Below are 18573 nucleotides of genomic sequence, written 5' to 3' on the forward strand. Positions count from 1 at the left end.
TGCTGTGCCTAAAAGTACCAATACAGATTTAAAAACTTCAGCCAGGACCACATAAACATCAAAACAACATCAACTAAATGGCCGCAGACAATCCCCATAAACTGTATTACATTTAATTTCTAAAATCTTGGTTTCCTTATGGCTTGCTTTCTTCTCTGCTAAGTAACATGATGGGAAAGGTGGACTTCAAAGTTGCTTTGGCAAATTAAACAAATTCACTCATTCATTCACTCACTCATCAAATATTTAGTAAGCACCTACTATGTACCAGGAACTGGATTATGTGCTGGGAATACAATGGTGAGCAAAAACAAATGGGTTCCCTCCATCATGGAACTGACAGTCTAGTGGGAGAGACAATTTCATTATTAAATAAATGTATACGAAAGGTATCAATTATTAAAGTCCTAATATACCTGCAACATTAATGCAAAAGAAAACTAAATCAATGCTTAAAAATGTTATGTGTTCTTCATAATTCAGAAATAGATAGCTTTCATTAATACCAAAAAATCTTTCGTGCTCTTCTGGAGAAAAAGGATTAAAATGAATATGGGAAATTATTCACTCAAATCTACTTAATAGGTATTATTTATAATTATATCCTCACTTAAGGAATACCCATCCTTAAATATATATGCTATTAATATCTCTCTACATCACCTGAAGCATCGCTATGTACATACAGGTTTCTTGAGAATAAGGACCTTTTCTATCTCATTCACTACTGTACCCCCAGCACCCAGAACAGTGCCTGCCACATATTCAGATGTGCTTCACATTTTATGAATGAATGGGCGAACAAATGAACGGCAGGGGCTGAAACAGCTACAATGACATAAGGATAGATCTGGGCCCAGACAACCGTGTGAACTCGGTGTGCCGCTAAGACTCGGTGAGTCAGAGCCCACAGCTATGCGTACCAGCTGCTGTGACTTTCAAGCCCACCATAAAGGATCCCAAGCTGAGTTACTGCTAGCTAGCACAGAAGGAGATCATCAGTCCGGGTTTTAATTCTTCTACAGGAAGTTAGCAGTGTGAAACAGAGGGCTTCATTTCTTACCTTCATTCGTGAAACAGCCTCCTGGCTGGTCTACCTGTGTCTACTCATGCGGCCCATGCCCACTCATTCCCACCACCGCAGCCCCCAGCAACCAGAGGGATCGCTTCCTAATGCAGATCAAAACACATCACCCACCTGCTCAGCACCCTCCAATGGCTTGCCATGGCTTTCAAAATAAAACCCAAGCGCTAGGCCCTTGCCTTTTTTCTCTCTCTTCATCTTACTCCACTCTAGCCACATTAATTTCCTTGTCATCCTTCAAGCACTCAGGGCGACTGCAATTTCTATTCTATCCGCTTACAATGATTTTGCCTCAGACCTTTCAATGGCTTCTCCAACTCTCTGAACTAACGTAACCTACCAACTCCCTTTCCATGCTCAATTTTTTTTCATGGCGATAATACATTATATTACATGATTGTTTGTCTTCTCCCCTAGTTTATGGCACTCAGCAGAAGCTAAACATATAATAGTTAATCAATTCAAACATTCAACTAGTTTCCCATCACCAAGGATAACACATTTATGGAGCAAGTGTTTTATCACACTGTAAAAGTACTACGCTACAGTTCTCATATGCTATGATTAGGTAACATGAATTAAAATTTTGAAAACAAAAATCCATTACTGAAATTAAAACAGATTCTTCCCAAGTAATATCAAAATGATTAGTTATATAAAGTAACAGTGTTTAACACAATATGGAGCTAATATCTACTGAAAATATAAAACATGAAGTTTACAGCATACCATGGAAGAAAACTGATTTAAGAACAACAGTCCAGCAGTGAAAGTTAGTGGAAATTCTGAAATGGGCAACATCCGTTTGTTCCAGAGATGAAAGAAAAAAACAAACCAGCAAACATAATCTCAGAAGGAGAGTTAAGCAATGGATAACCCATTAAATCCTCTTTAATTTGTATGCTCTCCTCTACAAAATTATCGAGAAAAAATCAAAAGGCAAAACTATATTTCAAAACATAAAAAGGCGAGCAACATCAAGTAATAGACATGTTTTTCCATTAAATATTGCTTCTGAGGTATAGAAAAATGAAACAAAACTATGAGAAGATAATTTTGGAATATTCATTCTGGAATCAATTTCATTGAAAAAGATATTTAAGAAGTCTACTGTATATCAATTTACTCTGCCTAAACATATAAAAAATTTTCAGAAAATACTGAATTATTAAAAAATAATAAACACAGTAAAAACGTCCCAGCTTTGCCAAGCAAACATGTAAAACCACACATACACGACTTTCAAAACACGGGTAACTTGAGCTCTGTGTTCAGCATGACTTAATCTAAATTTTAAAAAGTCACTGCACACTTAAAGATCATGTTGAGGGCCACATGCATGTACCTCCACCAAAATTCACATTGAAACCCTAACCCCCAGTATGATGCTCCTTGGAAATGGGGCCTGAGGAGGACCTTCAGGTCTTGAAGACTAGGATTAGTGCCCTTTTAAGAACAGACATGAGAGAGCTTGCTTTTCTCTCTTCACCATGTGGGGACACGGCAAGAAGGTAGCCATCTGCAAACGAGGAAGACAGCCCGCATCACACTGAAGCTGCCAGCGTGTTACTCGAACTTCTCAGCCTCCAGAACTGTGAGAAATACGCGTCTATTGTTTCAGCCACCCAGTCTATGGCACTTTTGTTAGAGCAGCCCAAACTAAGAGCCCATAACAATACATTAAAGAATAAGGTCAAGGGGCACCTGGGTGGCTCAGTTGGTTATGCGTCCGACTCTTGATTTTGGCTCAGGTCACGATCTCAGGGTTGTGAGACCAGGCCCTGCATCTGAGCCCTGCACCCAGCTCCACGCGTAGCGGGGAGTCTACTTGAGATTCTCTCCCTCTTCCTCTGCTCCTCCCACCCCCTCAAATAAATAAATAAATCTTTTTTAAAAAAAAGAATAAGGTCAAGAAAAACACACTATTAACTGAAAAAGAAAATAATGTGTATTCTGTGTTTCATGTTTCTGATGCTGAACATTTCTAAAATACTAACAAAATCACTGAGAAAGGATGGCACATTCAATTACCATGCTCATGAATTTTCTACCAGGACAAAATTCTTGAAATTTCATACCAATACAGACAAAAAGACAGAGGACTTGAATCACTCAGCCACATTCTAATAGAGCTGTATATGGTGTTCTTAAAGATAAAAGATACTACAGATTTATAATTTAAGAAAGATGTTTGGCTTTGATAGGGAAAACACAAAAAGATGTATTTTTGTGAATGATCAACTGCTTTGTATCTGTATATGGAGGAAATGAACAAAATCTTTAACACGTGGATCAGATTCAAGAATAATAGCCTGTCGCCATATTATCTCAGTATCTCCTTACATTTCAGGAAACTAGATATGACCCAGGCTTCTCTCAATTCACGGGATAATGAACATTGTCAACTCAGTTAAGGACAGGATTATTCAATGGTGTGTTTAATAACCAATCTTAAAGACTTCTCAAATCTTATTTCTGTGGGTATCTTTTGATAACAAACTAAAAATATCACTCAATTTTATTTCTACAATGACTAAAATGCCTAAATCAAACAAAACACAGAATTCTACATGTTATTTAAATTCCACTTGAATTTTTTGAGGTAACATACCACACTACACAGAATATGGGATTTAGATGTCAGGAAGATGTGTGGGACCCTGACAAGCCATTTTAACTTCTCTGAGCGTCCACGATCTCACGTAAAGTGAGGTAATAACATCTGACTTCTGGGCTTGCTGTGAGCATTAAACAACATTTAAGAGAGAAAAAGAGAAGTGGGGCTTGATCAGTAACTACTTAAAAAAGGGGGTGAGTGGAGTTAAAACCACTTACCCTAGGCCAAAAAGTTTTATTATTCTGGCTCTTTCCCTGGAGTATGACTCCTGGAAAGCTTTTTAGCCTCTATTCTTTGCATGGCTAAAATGGCAGAAATAACATGCTCTCTACATCAGGGCAGGGTAAGGATCAAATGGGTCCACCTACATGAAAGCACTACAAAAACAACAAATAATGTGGGGAGCAGGGGGAACTCAACTACATTCTCAACAGAAAAGCCAAGCAAGCAAAAAAAAAAAAAAAATCATTTCTCATTTCCTGGCATACAGAATTTGGTCTTTGTAGAACATACTTTCAACATTAATCACACCTCATATTAATTACTGTGTGACTACCTCCTCACTAAACTAGCACTTCCTTAAAGAACGTTAGCTCTGGTTTTTCAATGGCTACAATACTTTCAGGCTTAGAAGATGCTCGGTCCGTGCTTGCTGGACTGTGGTGTGCTGTATTTACCCTTTCTGCCATATAAGAATACATTCAGAAGTAGAAGAGTTACCATTTTCCTTCCGTAATCTTGTTATGAACTTCTTAGGAGGAATCACCCCAACCTTCTTCTTCTGAGTGGCTATGCTATGGAAGAGGTCTGCTAGGCAAGTAAGAAGGTTCTCCTTCTTCCTAGGTTGGCTCTTGTATGCTAGAACTTTTTCCCGAAATGGACGACAAAAATAAAGTGCTTGAAGAACTGAATTACAGTAGCAGGTATTCCCAAACTAGAACAGAAAAAAAAAAAAAAATCTTGTTAAATTTGGGGCAACACATTATCAAGAGAAAGAATTTCCATGTATAGTTAAGAGAACAAAGAGAAGATAGGGAATTTATGATCCTCATAAATTAAAAGGTATCTGAGAGTAGAAATAATTATTCTGACTGCAAATCTGCCATTTTAACATTAAATGGATGCTCTAGGCATTGGTTTCAGGTTAAAATTGAAGGAAAATATATGCAATAAATTTGGCCTTCATGAAGACGGATTTAAAAATTCTCTATAATTTTTTTCTTTTTCAATTCCCATTGTTACATTCTGGATATTAAGCATTTCATATATTATACATTTTAAAATATAACTCTCAAAAATTCTTTTAGAAAAACACAAAAGTGAGGTTTTCTATCAGATTCTCAAAAAATATAAACAAGGGGCGCGCCTGGGTGGCTCAGTTGGTGAAGCATCTGCCCTTGGCTCAGGTCATGATCCCAGGGTCCTAGGATTGAGCCCCGCATCAGGCTTCCCTACTCAATGGGGAGTCTGCTCCTTCCTCTCCTTCTGACCTTCCCCCCCGCTTGTGCTCTCTTTCTCAAATGAATAAAAAATCTTAAAATAAAATAAAATAAAAAATAAAACCAAAAAGCGAAATAAAATTAGATCCTCTGAAATGTTAGATTAAAAATATCAGGGGCGCCTGGCTGGCTCAGTCGGTTGCGCTCCTGCCTTCAGCTCAGGTCATGATCCTGGGTTCCTGGGATCGAGCCCCACATCAGGCTCCCTGCCCAGTGGGGAGTCTGCTTCTCCCTCTCCTCCTCCCCCCCACCCCGCTCATGTTCTATCAAATAAATAAATAAAAATCTTTAAAAAAAGCAAAAACTGTTCAATATGCCAGCAAAACTACCATTGAAATGCTGAGATGCCCACAGATCATTCCTGATACATTACAAACAGACTTCAGGTGCATTAAATCCTCAACTGTAACTGACTTCTTACCGGCCATGTGATCTGGTTGTATGTAACTACAGCCTACTGAACTTCAACTTCCTCCTCTTTAATAATGGGGAAAAATAATCCTACCTTATGAGAAAATGACACTCAGTTTGATAAACATTTATTGTCTTCCTTTTCCCTTCCCATTAATAGACATTGGCTCCCAAAGCCAGCTGACAAACCACCCAAAAGTTGATCGATGAGGACTTGGGGAGACTTTGAAAGTGTAAAAAAAGGAAAGAGGACAATTCTCACAGCACTACCATGCGTCCAGGTCACACACTCACTACCCAAAAAAGCCTAGGCAGAGAAGACTTTTAAGAATGGGCAATGTCGAGGTGCCTGGGTGGCTCTGATGGTTAAGCGCCAGACTCTTGGTTTCTACTTGGGTGTTGATCTCATCATGATCTCGGGTCGTGGGATCAAGCCCCAATTCTTGGGCTCTGTGTTCAGCGCAGAGTCTTCTGGAGATTCTCTCTCCCTCTCCCTCTGTCCCTCCACACACCCCCCCACTCGTGCACACACCCTCTCTCTCTAAAAATAAATAAATAAATAATTTTTTTTTTTTAAAAAAAGGGCAATGTCAAACACACATCCACAGACATGTACATGTTTGCTTATATTTAAAAACCAGGAAGGATAAATCAAAAATAAAAATGGTTATCTATAGAGAAAGAGGGAAAAGTGCAGAGGAATCAAAGTATATTTTTAAAAACATCTGCTTTGCACCGATTTTTTTTATTTGACAGAGAGAGAGAGATAGCAAGGGCAGGAACACAAGCAGGGGGAGTGGGAGAGGGAGAAGCAGGCTTCCTGCCGAGCAGGGAGCCCGATGCGGGGCTCGATCCCAGGACCCTGGGATCATGACCTGAGCGGAAGGCAGACGCTTAACGACTGGGCCACCCAGGTGCCCCCTTCTCTAACAGTCTTGCACTTATCTTCATCAATCCCATTAAAGAAAAATTAAAGCTTGAAACTACCACAATTTCTCCAGACTAAACAGTAACTTTCAATCTTATTCAATAAGTCTGAAACTTTTCCTTCAGCTTCCCTGATAGTAACTTTCTTTCAAGTTCCTAAAGCCTAAAACGATACCTTTCTAGGGGCGCCTGGGTGGCTCAGTTGGTTAAGCGACTGCCTTCGACTCAGGTCATGATCCTGGAGTCCCGGGATCGAGCCCCACATCGGACTCCCTGCTCGGCGGGGAGTCTGCTTCTCCCTCTGACCCTCCCCCCTCTCGTGCTCTCTCTCTCATTCTCTCTCTCTCTCAAATAAATCTCTCTCTCTCTCTGTCAAATAAATAAAATCTTAAAAAAAAAAAAGGGTTGAAACCTTTAGGGTTTAAACCTACCCTGTGTCTTCTCAGCTAGTTCTGCAGATCAAAGGTATAACCAGGTTTAAATCAGGGGAAACAAATTTTATTTTATTTTATTTTTTTAAGATTTTATTTATTTATTTGACAGAGAGAGAGACAGCGAGAGCAGGAACACAAGCAGGGGGAGTGGGAGAGGGAGAAGCAGGCTCCCCACTGAGCAGGGAGCCTGATGCGGGACTCAATCCCAGGACCCCGGGATCATGACCTGAGCGGAAGGCAGACGCTTAATGACTGAGCCACCCAGGCACCCAGGGGAAACAAATTTTAAAAAGCTACCACCCTCCTCAAGGTCTCAGCATTGATTTTTCAGTTGCTTATTGAACACAATGACCTGTGCCTGCTTTCTCTAATGTCTTTTTTCTCCTAGTTTTAAAATAAATGCCCCCTCCACAAATATTTATCATATCCCCATCTCTAAGATCATTTTGAGCACACATCCCTAATAAATACAAATAAAAATAATGTGCTACATCATATACATCAAAATATACTTTTATAAAATGCAAAATTTATATACATAAAGATATACATTACATATAGTTGGCCTTTCAACAATGTAGGAGTTAGGGGCAGTGACCCCTCAACACAGTCAAAAACCTGCGTGTAACTTTCGACTTCCCAAAAACTTCACTAATAATAGACTACTGTTTACCAGAAGCCTTACCTATAACAATCAGTTAACACATTATTTTGTATGTTATATGTATGATATACTATGTTGTTACAATAAAGCAAGCTAGAAAAAAGAAAATGCTATTAAGAAAATCATAAAAGAAAATACATTTACAATACTATACTTTTTATACAAAAGAAAAAACAAAACTGCATATAGATGGACCTGAGCAGCTCAAACCCATGTTGTTCAGTAGCCAACTGTAGAACAAATGTGATTAAGACAAAGTAAATGCGTACAATTTTTATCTTATTTACACTGATTTTGTTTTCACTAAAAATTATTACTATTTAAGTGAGAGCAATGAAACGGAGAATGCCTTTTGGTAAACTGTGGGTTACAGATTTTAATACTCTGACTGATAGTCTGAGTTTATATTCCGTTATCTCGGTATGTGGGTTTAATGGCAATCAAGGACAGATACACAGATAGGTCCAAGGGTCTTACTTTACTTTCTAAATTAAATTCCCAATCCTACCTACCGAATCTGTCTGAATTCATCTGAGTAATTACCTGCCTTGAGAGCAGCACAGCACAGTAACTGAGCACGCAGGCTCTGAAACCAAACCTAGGTTCAAGACTGGCTCTGCTCTCCGACCTCGGCAAACTACTAAACCACTCTGTTCATCCACTTCCTTGTCTGTAAATGGGGTTTATGATACAGTGCCCACCTTCTAAACTCTTGTAAAGAATTAAATTAATAATCCACATGAAGCACAGACAATGGTTCTCAGGACTTCATCACTGCATTGTTATTTTTGAAACCATCTTTTTTAAGTCATTTGTCCATTTTGGAAAAAATAGATTAACTGAAATTAAATCATACAATCTCTAAATCTACACTGAAATGATAATAGTTTGTAACCGCATAAATGAATAAGAGACAGTTATACTGTCAACTCTTTGGCGCTATGGAACTTGAAGCGTCATAGGACCACTTCACACACGAATAGAGTATGGAGACCTGTATCATCCATTTATTAGGAATTAGTAAAGCTGGGGCGCCTGGGCGGCTCAGTCAGTTGAGCACCTGACTCTTGATTTCGGCTCAGATCATGATCTCAGAGTCCTGGGATCGAGCCCCATATAGGACTCCACACTCAGTGGGCAAGTCTGCTTGAGATTCTCTCCCTCTCCCTCTGCCCCTCCCACCACCCTCCCCCTCGCATGCTCTCTCTCTCTCTCTCTCTCTCAAATGAATAAAAAACTTTAAAAACAAGAATTAGTAAGGCTTCTCTCTCATTTTTAGATAAAAATAAACATTAGGAATTCTATAGTTCTTCCTAAAGCCCAATTGTTCATCTTACATATATCATTTGGAGACAACTGTTGTTTACCACCATTAGCTCAACAATTTTGCCTTCAAAAAATGTTTTAAAATGTTTAAATGCTCCACTGTCCCCCATGGAGGCTGGTGGTGATGATGCCTGTCCTGTGAACATCCCCTTCTAAGGAAAGACCCTCTTCCCCTCCTGTAGTTTGTTTAGGTGGCTCTGTGTTTTTAACACTATACCCCACGTTCCCCTACCCACCATTCTCACTACAGCCAAGTGGACCTAATCTAAAAGTGTCCCTCCACATGCTAGTGGACATCCATTCCTCACTCCACACCCTGACTCCACTGTCCCACCCTTCCTTATAGAAAGTGACTTCTCTACATAAATTCTGGGGTTGTCAATCACAAACCCTTTTATAGACCCTGCAACAGGGCTGGACACCTGATCCAATCTCAGCAGAGTACTTGGGGCAGAGTTGTTTTGTCAAGTCTATTATGAACATTCTCTGGGATCTCTGATAATATAACCCTCAAGTAGCCTATGGCCATCAGGTGGAGAGAAACTAAATGAGAATGAATCAATTCAAACGAAAACAGAACCAAGAGACATTTGCCTAATCAACTTTATAACCTACAAAGAGAAAGAAAGTTTCATTTTTATTTGTCTCTCTCCTTCATAATGGCTCCTGTTCCCTGGATCCAGAATTCCAACCAATGACTACTAGCAATTCAGGGTTAAAAGCCTTTTGTAAGATGGTCTAAGGAACACAATTGTTATTTCATAACAAAGATTTTATGGAAAAGCACATTCCACTGTGGCCTCACAAACAGATTTATTGAGGCCATATGTCTGTTGGCTCCTACTGTATTAGAGAATTAATACAGAACCATATAATAAAACAATGGAAAAAGGCTATTTAAAAATGCAGACTGCACAAAAAAAGTAGGAAAGAGATACTACTAACTGAAATCACTCCTTTTCTATCAACTTTACGAAAATAAGTACTCACTAGCTGCAAGATATAAGGGGAAACAGGCAATCTCGTTCATCAGATTAAAACAATTCATTTTCAAAGAACTTAGCTGACCCTATAAAGGGGTGACAAAATTTAAGTAGGATATTCTGCTGCAAGAGAAAGCTTCCAAAAGGCTCCCTTGCCTACTCAAAAGACAGTTCCTAAACCCCCACACCACACTAATATTTCTCATCTCTGAACATATTAAAGCATGCTCAAGAGTTAAACCAAAAGGAAATCCCCACTCTATGTATTATGCAAAGTACAGTGATAGACATCAGAACTATTAAGAGTGAACTGCTATAAAAGGATCATTTGTGAAAATATTCTTCCAAGAAAAAGGTAACTGCAATTGAAAGTAATGGAAAATAGGTTATATTAAGAATGTCCAGAGTAACCCCTGTGTTGAATTTTGTGCTAATCAAACTGTGGTTATTTTTCTTCTGCCCATTAACAAAAAAAAAAAAAAAAAAAGTCTGATTTTCTAACTGCCCAAATACCTGTACTATTTCCCAAAGGCAAGTGCTAGTGAAGGACTGTGTCACTCGCCAGTCACAAAAAGGCTCCAAAAGGGCAGGTCTAATAGGAACTCTTCTCGGGGTAAGCTTTTTGTTAAGAGCATGTGTGCCTCATTTTAACAAAATCCAATTATTGGAAAAGACAAACCACAGTTTCTTAAAGTAGTTACATTCCAGTGTTGTTTCAACACTACCTACCCTGGCAGACAGGTACAGAGAGAGAAAAAGAAGTTAAAATGTTGATCTCTGAATTAACTAAGCTACCCTCCCCTACCCACTCCAAAGCTCCACCCCTTATTTTTAAGGGACTCCTATAAATAGTGTGATTAACTCCATAATTTTTTTTTAAAAAGGAGGAAGGGGGAGGGAAACAAAGAGAAAGAGCGAGGATATTTTAAGAACTGGAATACAGGACCTAGAGCAAAAAGTTAACAGTACAGAACACAGTTGCAAGGTAACCTGAAAGTTTAATCACAGAAAGAGTTAATCACTATACTAGTTCTGCTGCATCTACTCTGACGACCAATTAATTTCTCAATTTAACTCAGGTGTTCATCAGTCTTTCATAGTTGACTGAGCCCCGGCTACCTCAGAGATCCCCAATTCTTCATCATAGTAACTAGGCACAGAGATCAGAAACTACATTTCTACCCATCAAATGAGTCTCTGGAAGGGGTGAAAGACAAAGCTTCCTCTAAAGGTCCCTTACTAACTTCACTCCCTCCTGTTTCTCTTGGGTTTTACTGAATCTCGGTTAGTCAGCTTCAGGGAGAAGCACAAATATTGCCCTTTTAATTTGGATTGATCCACAGGGAACAATAAAAATGAAACCTTCTTAGAAATCCTTTTTTTTTTTTACACAATTGACAATGGTATTCTCAAAGTGATACATGAGAGTAAAAACAACAACAAAAAAAGACTTTTAAACTCATTTTATAGTAAGATTTTTCTCAAGGATGTTGTTTTAGTTGTTCTGAGGCTATTTACAAAAAGAGTTACAGTCAGACACAAAATGGAGAGACTGAAATATTTAAACTGGAGAAGATTAAAGGTAAAACAGCCTTCAATATATAAAATACTCCTGTGCGAAGAAAATGGGTTCTTCTGAGACACTATCAATGAGCACAACTTTCCTACAATTCAAGACCATTAGCTTTAGAGCGTGAACCGAGTAAGGGTGGGAGCCGCAGGGAAGTAGTTCGTGAGAGTGAAGAAGCTGGGGTTCTGCCACTGCCAGAATGGACACCAGGCTTCTGATTACCAGACGCCTCTGCACGTAAGCACGAACATTTTAGATATTAGAAGTAGAGGCCAGGTCGTGTTAAACCAGGGAAATTAAATAGTCAATTAACTCCCCGCCCTCCCCACAAAACCCCAATAAAATGACAGTAAAAGAATAAATTAAGCAAAAACTCAAAAGGCCCAAAAAAAAAAAATGGGGGGTAGGGGTTCACCTAAAAACAGAGGTCTGGTTATAAGTCTTTTAAAAGGACCATTTAGACCCCTAGATACTTAACCTTTCTTTCAACTGCAGGTTTAGTCTCCACAGAAGCTGCACAGGAGAGTCTGGTTCAAGAGCCCTTGAGGACAGCAGTGAGGCACCAAACAGAAAACAGAGGGCTCAACAAAACCCTGAGGAAGCCACCCCTTGACAGAAAGTGAAAGTCCCCCAGCACCAAGGAATAACCCCAGAAGAAATGCTCTAGCCACTAGAATGGGGGATGGGTGCAGCTATTTCTAAAGCCTGCTTAACAAGGGGTCACCCTAGAGGGAAACCCATAGCTGATAAGCTCCACCCATAATACACCAAGTCCCAATCAGCTTTTCAGAATTTCACTTTTATGTATGGATGAAATTTGAGGAAAGATCCCATTAGGAAAGACAGAATTTAAAATGGTGGGGGCGGGGGAGTAGGGGCCTCAAAACAATCCAGTAAGCGTAAGAAAACCTCAACAATAAAAATTATAAATAATATCCTGAGAAAAATAACAGAGAATATTGCCTCCATAAAACAAGATCAAAAAATTAAGGCAACACTCTACGATATAAAAGCGCAGGGGTGCCTGGGTGGCTCAGTCGTTAAGTGTCTGCCTTCGGCTCAGGTCATGATCCCGGGGTCCTGGGATCGAGCCCCACATTGGGCTCCCTGCTCAGCGGGAAGCCTGCTTCTCCCTCTCCCACTCCCCCTACTTGTGTTTCCTCCCTCTCTTTCTCTCTCTAATAAATAAAAAAATAAAATCTTTAAAAAAAAAAGTGCAACGAACTGGACAAAAAAGGGCAATGTAGAATAATATCAGATGATCAAAAAATGGAAAAAGGAGGAAAAACAAAGAATCAGTCTGCATTTCAATATGCAACTAAGAGTATATGAAAAAAGACAGAACAAAGAGATAACACTGATAGGAAGGAAATTATCCAAATACTAATATCAGAAATGTTCTAGAACTGAGGAAAATGAAAAATGTCTAAATGGGTTGATAAATAGCCAACGCAACACTAGTGGGAGGGCGGGGGGGGCGGGCCATGAAGATGCATCATGAAATTTCAGAACCCCGTGGATATCCATCCACATTCTGAAAGCCTCCCAAACATTTTTTTAAAGGGGAAAAAGCCACACAGAAGAGATGAAGAATCAGAATGGCATCAGCCCTGTGGATGTCAACAGAAGCCAGAAAGCCAGAGAGTAATCCCTTACAAATTCTAAAGGCCGGTTATAACTTAGGATCTATATCTAGCTTTGACAATAACCGAAACAAGATAAATACACAAGCTCTCAATGTTTACCTCCTGGGCACACTCCCTAAGGACGCTACTACAGAACATGTTCCACAAAGCAGGGAAAAACCCAAGCAGAAGAGGGCATCTAGGGAAGGAGAGAAGTGAAGGGATGTCTAGGGTGAAGGGAAGAGGAGGCCGCAGGGGCCACACGGCGGGATGACAGGGCTCCAGAGGGCTGTCAGGGCCTTGAGGACAACGCAGTGCAAACTGGTACTGAGAAAGTCTTCTCAGCTTTTTTAGCGCTGCTGAAGACTTTGGGAAGAATAAATGCAAATTAAGGACATGGAAAATAATTTTAGTATATGTGCTGCCGAAGCGAGCACAAGGACATGGAAAATAAATGGCTAATTCCATACCAGAGAATGGGCAGGGATGGTGGTTGAAGAGGGCGAAGTTTCTTACCTACCGTAACAGGAAGTCAATGGACTGTTATTAGCAGCACAGGCACTTTACTCAGAATGTAGGGGTAGATTCCAGGAAAAATCGCCCGTGCAGGAATGACCAGCCTCCTCTCGGGAGGCACTGTGGAGTGGGGACTGCTGAATGTGTTACAAGCTTCACACTCATGAGCGGACTCCCAGAGCAAGAGGAAACACCCACATCACTTTAACCGCTTTCCTCAAATCAGACAAGAAATCCCCCTCATATGTCACAATTACGTACTAGTGTTCAGTGACACACAGGTGTGTTCGATGGAACTTATTTTGCCACCTGTATTATCACCTCTCTGTGTATAGTTTAAAACACTCACCATGGATCTAACAGCACACAACAACACAGATTTGTGGTGTGTGCTGATGATTCAGAAAAGAGTTGAAAACTCTAAAAGAAAGTTCTTCCAAAGTTTTCATGATGCATAATTGCTAGAACTACTTCCACAAGGACTGGGGAATGTACCCTTTGCCTATATTTTGCACTTGTATATCTATACTAGTGGGACACTGCCAGAATTAAGGTGACAACTACTCTACAGACACATGGAGGCACTTGCAAAAGTTTATTATACCTGTACATTTGGGCCACTTATATTTAGACATTTAAAGGATTCTCAAAGAAGCAAAAGATCATTTGGTGTAGGCCACACAAAATTTTGGTTATGATAAATTCTGACACAAAATAGGAAAAATGAAACTGTTTTAAAACTCTTAAGACCTTGGGCAACTTTATTTCCCTTCCATTTAAAAAGAGAGTTTCAGATCAAGTTTCTTGGCCTTAATCCTACTGATGCAAATAAACAATTTTCCTCTAATAAATTATGAAATGCATTCATCATTTTTAAAACTATTTCCAACGATACTGGTGAAGGCTAAGTATCAATGGATACTTACATTGACTAATCCAAAATAGTGCTCATTGACTGGAAACTGTTCTGGACCAATCTCTTTCTCTAATGCCGAGGCATTGGCGCCCTATAAAATAAAAAAAAAAAAAAATGTTAGTATTTGTAGTATTTTCATAACGTTTTCACAGTTATATAGGCATTAGAGAGAAATCCTTTATTTAAGATTTTATTTATTTGACAGAGAGAGAGACAGACAGAGAGAGAGCAAGCAGGGGGAATGGCAGACAGAAGGAGAGAGAGAAGCAGGCTTCCGGCTGAGCAGGGAGCCCGACGCGGGACTCGATCCCAGGACCCTAGGATCACAGCCTGACCAAAAGCAGACGCTTAACGGCTGAGCCACCCAGGTGCCCCAACAGAGAAATCCTTTAAAAAACTATGTTCCCTCTGACTCCCTAACATTACTGAAGGAAAATAAAGGAAGATAGTGAAGAGTAAAGGATTTTAATAGTATGACTAAAAACCAGTTCAGAAGAACTTCCCCAGGAAACCAAAGCGTGGATCAAGAAATTATATTTATAATGTGCTACTTTTTTTCTAGGTAATGGACTAAAGCCCCTGCTGTAACAGGAGAGCTGAAATGACAGATGCAGATAGTCAATGACCTAACAATTCTTTGGCGGTATATACCTGAAAAATCCCCACACGGAGCCCAAAGTGACAAGAATGTTGTGTGAAGTAGCACTGATGATTGCCCAGCAGACAACCAGCATACTACGTAGCAGAGTCAGAGTAACGGAACTGGGTTCACATACAAAAGCATGACTACTTCTCAAAAACATAATGTTAAAGAAAAAAAATGAGATTAACACATATATAAAAAATAGCACATGGCCAATGGGCTGAAGAACGTACATTAAACATACTTGAATGGGTGCTGAAAGAGGACTGGGACATGGAATTGGGGATGAAGGATAAAAAAGGAAAAAAATAAAATGAAACCCAACAAAAGAAGGGCCTTGCCCAGACAACGACTGAGTGTCATGGCCTCGGGAATACGACTGACTCAACTCTGTGCACTGAGGTCCCTGAGAAAAAAGGGAGGGCGGGGGCAGGGTGCCCCTGCGTACTGACACATGCCACTAAATGGACTCCAAACACAGCTGGAAAGAGAAATGACAGCAATTCTGAACACCCAACTCTGGATATGATGACTTGAAAATTCCCAAGAAAACATACCACCACAGACATGATACCATATCCATTTTATTCACAAACTACCTGAACACCACTTTGTAAAGTTGCACACAAGACGACAACACACACACTATGCCTCCTCAAAGGCACTGACATGAGGTTAACACCCCGAGCTCAGAAGCCCACCCCTGTTGTTTCCTGACTGAGCTCCACTCCTGGACTGGGGAAGCCCAACCTTTGTTAGGCAGCACATCCTCAACTTCCTGATTATAAGGACTGATTAAAGGGACCTGGTGGATTGGTGGTCAAATTCTACCAAAACAAGACATTTCCTTTAATATCCTCCAGCCATCCAGCACTTGTATATAAACATGATACTGCCTTTTTTTTTTTTTTTAAATTTAGAACTTATTTTAGGCTTTCTACAAAATCTTGATATAATCGCTAGTTTATAGATAACCATTTATTTCTAATTTGGCCATCCACTGTTTTGTAACAACATCAAATTCAATTATCACTGCAACTTCAAGATCTACTGAACAAATCTGTCTTGGTGGAAATGTTGCAAGCCCCACGCCCCATCCCTGGCAGCTCAAGTTATCACGTCATAAAATTTCCTCACATATGTCGAAAAGTATCAATAAGCCCAGATGTTTACCCCTTACTATAAGAATTCAAACTGGTATTAGTTTATTCAAATAAGTATAACCCCTTCCCCACAAAAAAGAAGAGGAGGAGGGGGAGCAAGTGGGGGAGAAGGAGAAAGAAGAAAGGTTCTATTATCCAAAATACAACCTTATTGCATCTATTTATGTGGAACAGTAAAATGCCAGTACACAGAACTCAGGAAAGCATTTCTGGCCCTTAGGATGAACAGAATAACATGTGAACATTCTCTGCCCAGGCTAATGCCAATCACACACAACAGACCGTGTATTCCAACCATGCCAGAGGATCCACTTACCAACCCCCCAACCCGCCCACATCATAGACTTTCACACCCTGCTTAGAAAATCCTCCAGCTGTCCTGCATCCTCAAGGTAAGTCTGACTATGGATCAGATTATTAGCTTCTCTGCGCCTCAGTTTCCTTAACTACAAAAGGAAAATGTCACCAACTACTTTATAGGATAGCTACAAATGAAAGGAATTTAAAACTCTGTGACAGCATCCTGCAGTGCCTGTTACATAAGCAGGTGTCCCATAAACGTTGGTTTCCTTCTTCCCCTTCCCTTCAAAGTCAAGGGGGGAAAAACTACCCTCATTAGCCAGTAATGGTAATAAGTATCTGCCCCGTGCAACACCTAAGAAATAAGAGAAGAAAACAAGTCAGAAGAAAAAATGAGATAGCTATTAATAAAAAAAATGGATCTCCTCACTCTAGCCAATTCCACCTAGCGGCCCAGAGGCACAGTCACTGTACTCTCCAAAAGGCTGACAGTAAAGCAAAACCCCAATCCAGAGGTCTGGGAAGAGGATGCTAAGTGTGATAAAATGGAAACAGCCATAGACCATAGTCATTTAACCTTTCTGCATTTAAGAAGCTTCATTTGCGAAATAAAAGGGTTCATCTCCTCACTGATTTTCAAAAACCCCAGCTCCAAGTTTATCTGTTGGGTTTTTCAAGTAATCCTTTACCCAAATTAAGGTTTTCACAGCTAAGTATGTTTAGAAAATTAAGGCTAGGTAATTTCTAAAGTCTCTTCTAACTCAACATTCTAACATTACCAATCACTTTTATCAACATTTCTGAGGACATTTACTGTATCAACACAAAGCTCCATGGAAGTCGAAGCCAACCAATATATGCCAAACAACACAGTTCAAAAGGGAGACATTATAGCGACAGATGGAGTAAGAAGAGCAGATCCAAAAAGAAAGTTCAAAGAGAGAATGGGATTTACTTTATGACAGTTCTAAATTAAAGTGCAGCATAGTAACATATACCTTACCATGATAATGATGCTGTGTAATGCAGATTCTGTGAGTGTGCGGGACGTTATTCTTATGGCATGAATTCAAGATTTTCTCTGCAGAAGCAATGAGAGTACATCTCTCTACCTCTAGCTGAATGCTAACTACAAAGGCAAAGAGGAGACTAAGTAATTCAGTTTCTGGTGACTGGTTTTCAACACTAGGGTTAGATACAGCTGGGGAAAAACAGCCACCAAACCAAAAGTTTGCTGTATAATTTTTAGTATCTTCAGAAGAGTTCTCAACGTCACCCCTTGAAGATTTTGTTGAAGGCTGACAAACCCTATCATGTCAAATAATGGTCAACGAAGCACCCCAAGGTTTAAATTGAACCTGGAACAAGTCAATATCCAATAGTAATGGCTCTGAACAATTCTCCATCTCTACACTTGAGAAATATGATTCCACTACAATTAACAGTGGTTTATTAAATCAGTGATGATTTACCAGGAAAAAGGAAAGAAATGGTGGCCATGCTCAGGTTAAGAATTCCTGCTCTAAGGGGCGCCTGGGTGGCTCAGTCGTTAAGCGTCTGCCTTCGGCTCAGGTCATGACCCCAGGGCCCTGGGACTGAACCTTGCATGGGCTCCCTGCTCGGCGGGAAGCCTGCTTCTCCCTCTCCCACTCCCCCTGCTTGTGTTCCCTCTCTCGCTGTGTCTCTTTCTGTCAAAGAAATAAATAAAATCTTAAAAAAAAAAAAAATTCTGCTCTAAAGCTTTCATAGGGTATCAGGATTCTTCTCTTTTGTATGAGTACACGACACACAGAGAAGGAAGAGATACTCTTTTCTGATCGTTCTGTCTCCATTTTTGTAACTTACACAAAAGATTATTTTAGAGTCAGTACCTATTACTACAGAATTCATCATAA

General features: G+C 39.9%; 1 protein-coding gene across 1 annotated transcript in view; it reads right to left on the reverse strand.

Annotated features, from left to right (window-relative positions):
* Nucleotides 1–18573, reverse strand: part of USP12 (ubiquitin specific peptidase 12) — a 90099-nt gene that overhangs the window by 26255 nt on the left and 45271 nt on the right. The window contains exons 2-3 of the mRNA XM_028105451.1: nt 14583–14663; nt 4422–4635 (exon numbers count right to left, since the gene is read on the reverse strand). Coding sequence (XP_027961252.1) covers nt 4422–4635; nt 14583–14663 — 295 coding nt within the window. The remainder of the gene's footprint in view (nt 1–4421; nt 4636–14582; nt 14664–18573) is intronic.

Source organism: Eumetopias jubatus, unplaced genomic scaffold (assembly GCF_037043125.1).
Source record: "Eumetopias jubatus isolate StellerSeaLion01/CBP00866 unplaced genomic scaffold, mEumJub1_p1.0 scaffold_3, whole genome shotgun sequence".
Taxonomy (NCBI): domain Eukaryota; kingdom Metazoa; phylum Chordata; class Mammalia; order Carnivora; family Otariidae; genus Eumetopias; species Eumetopias jubatus.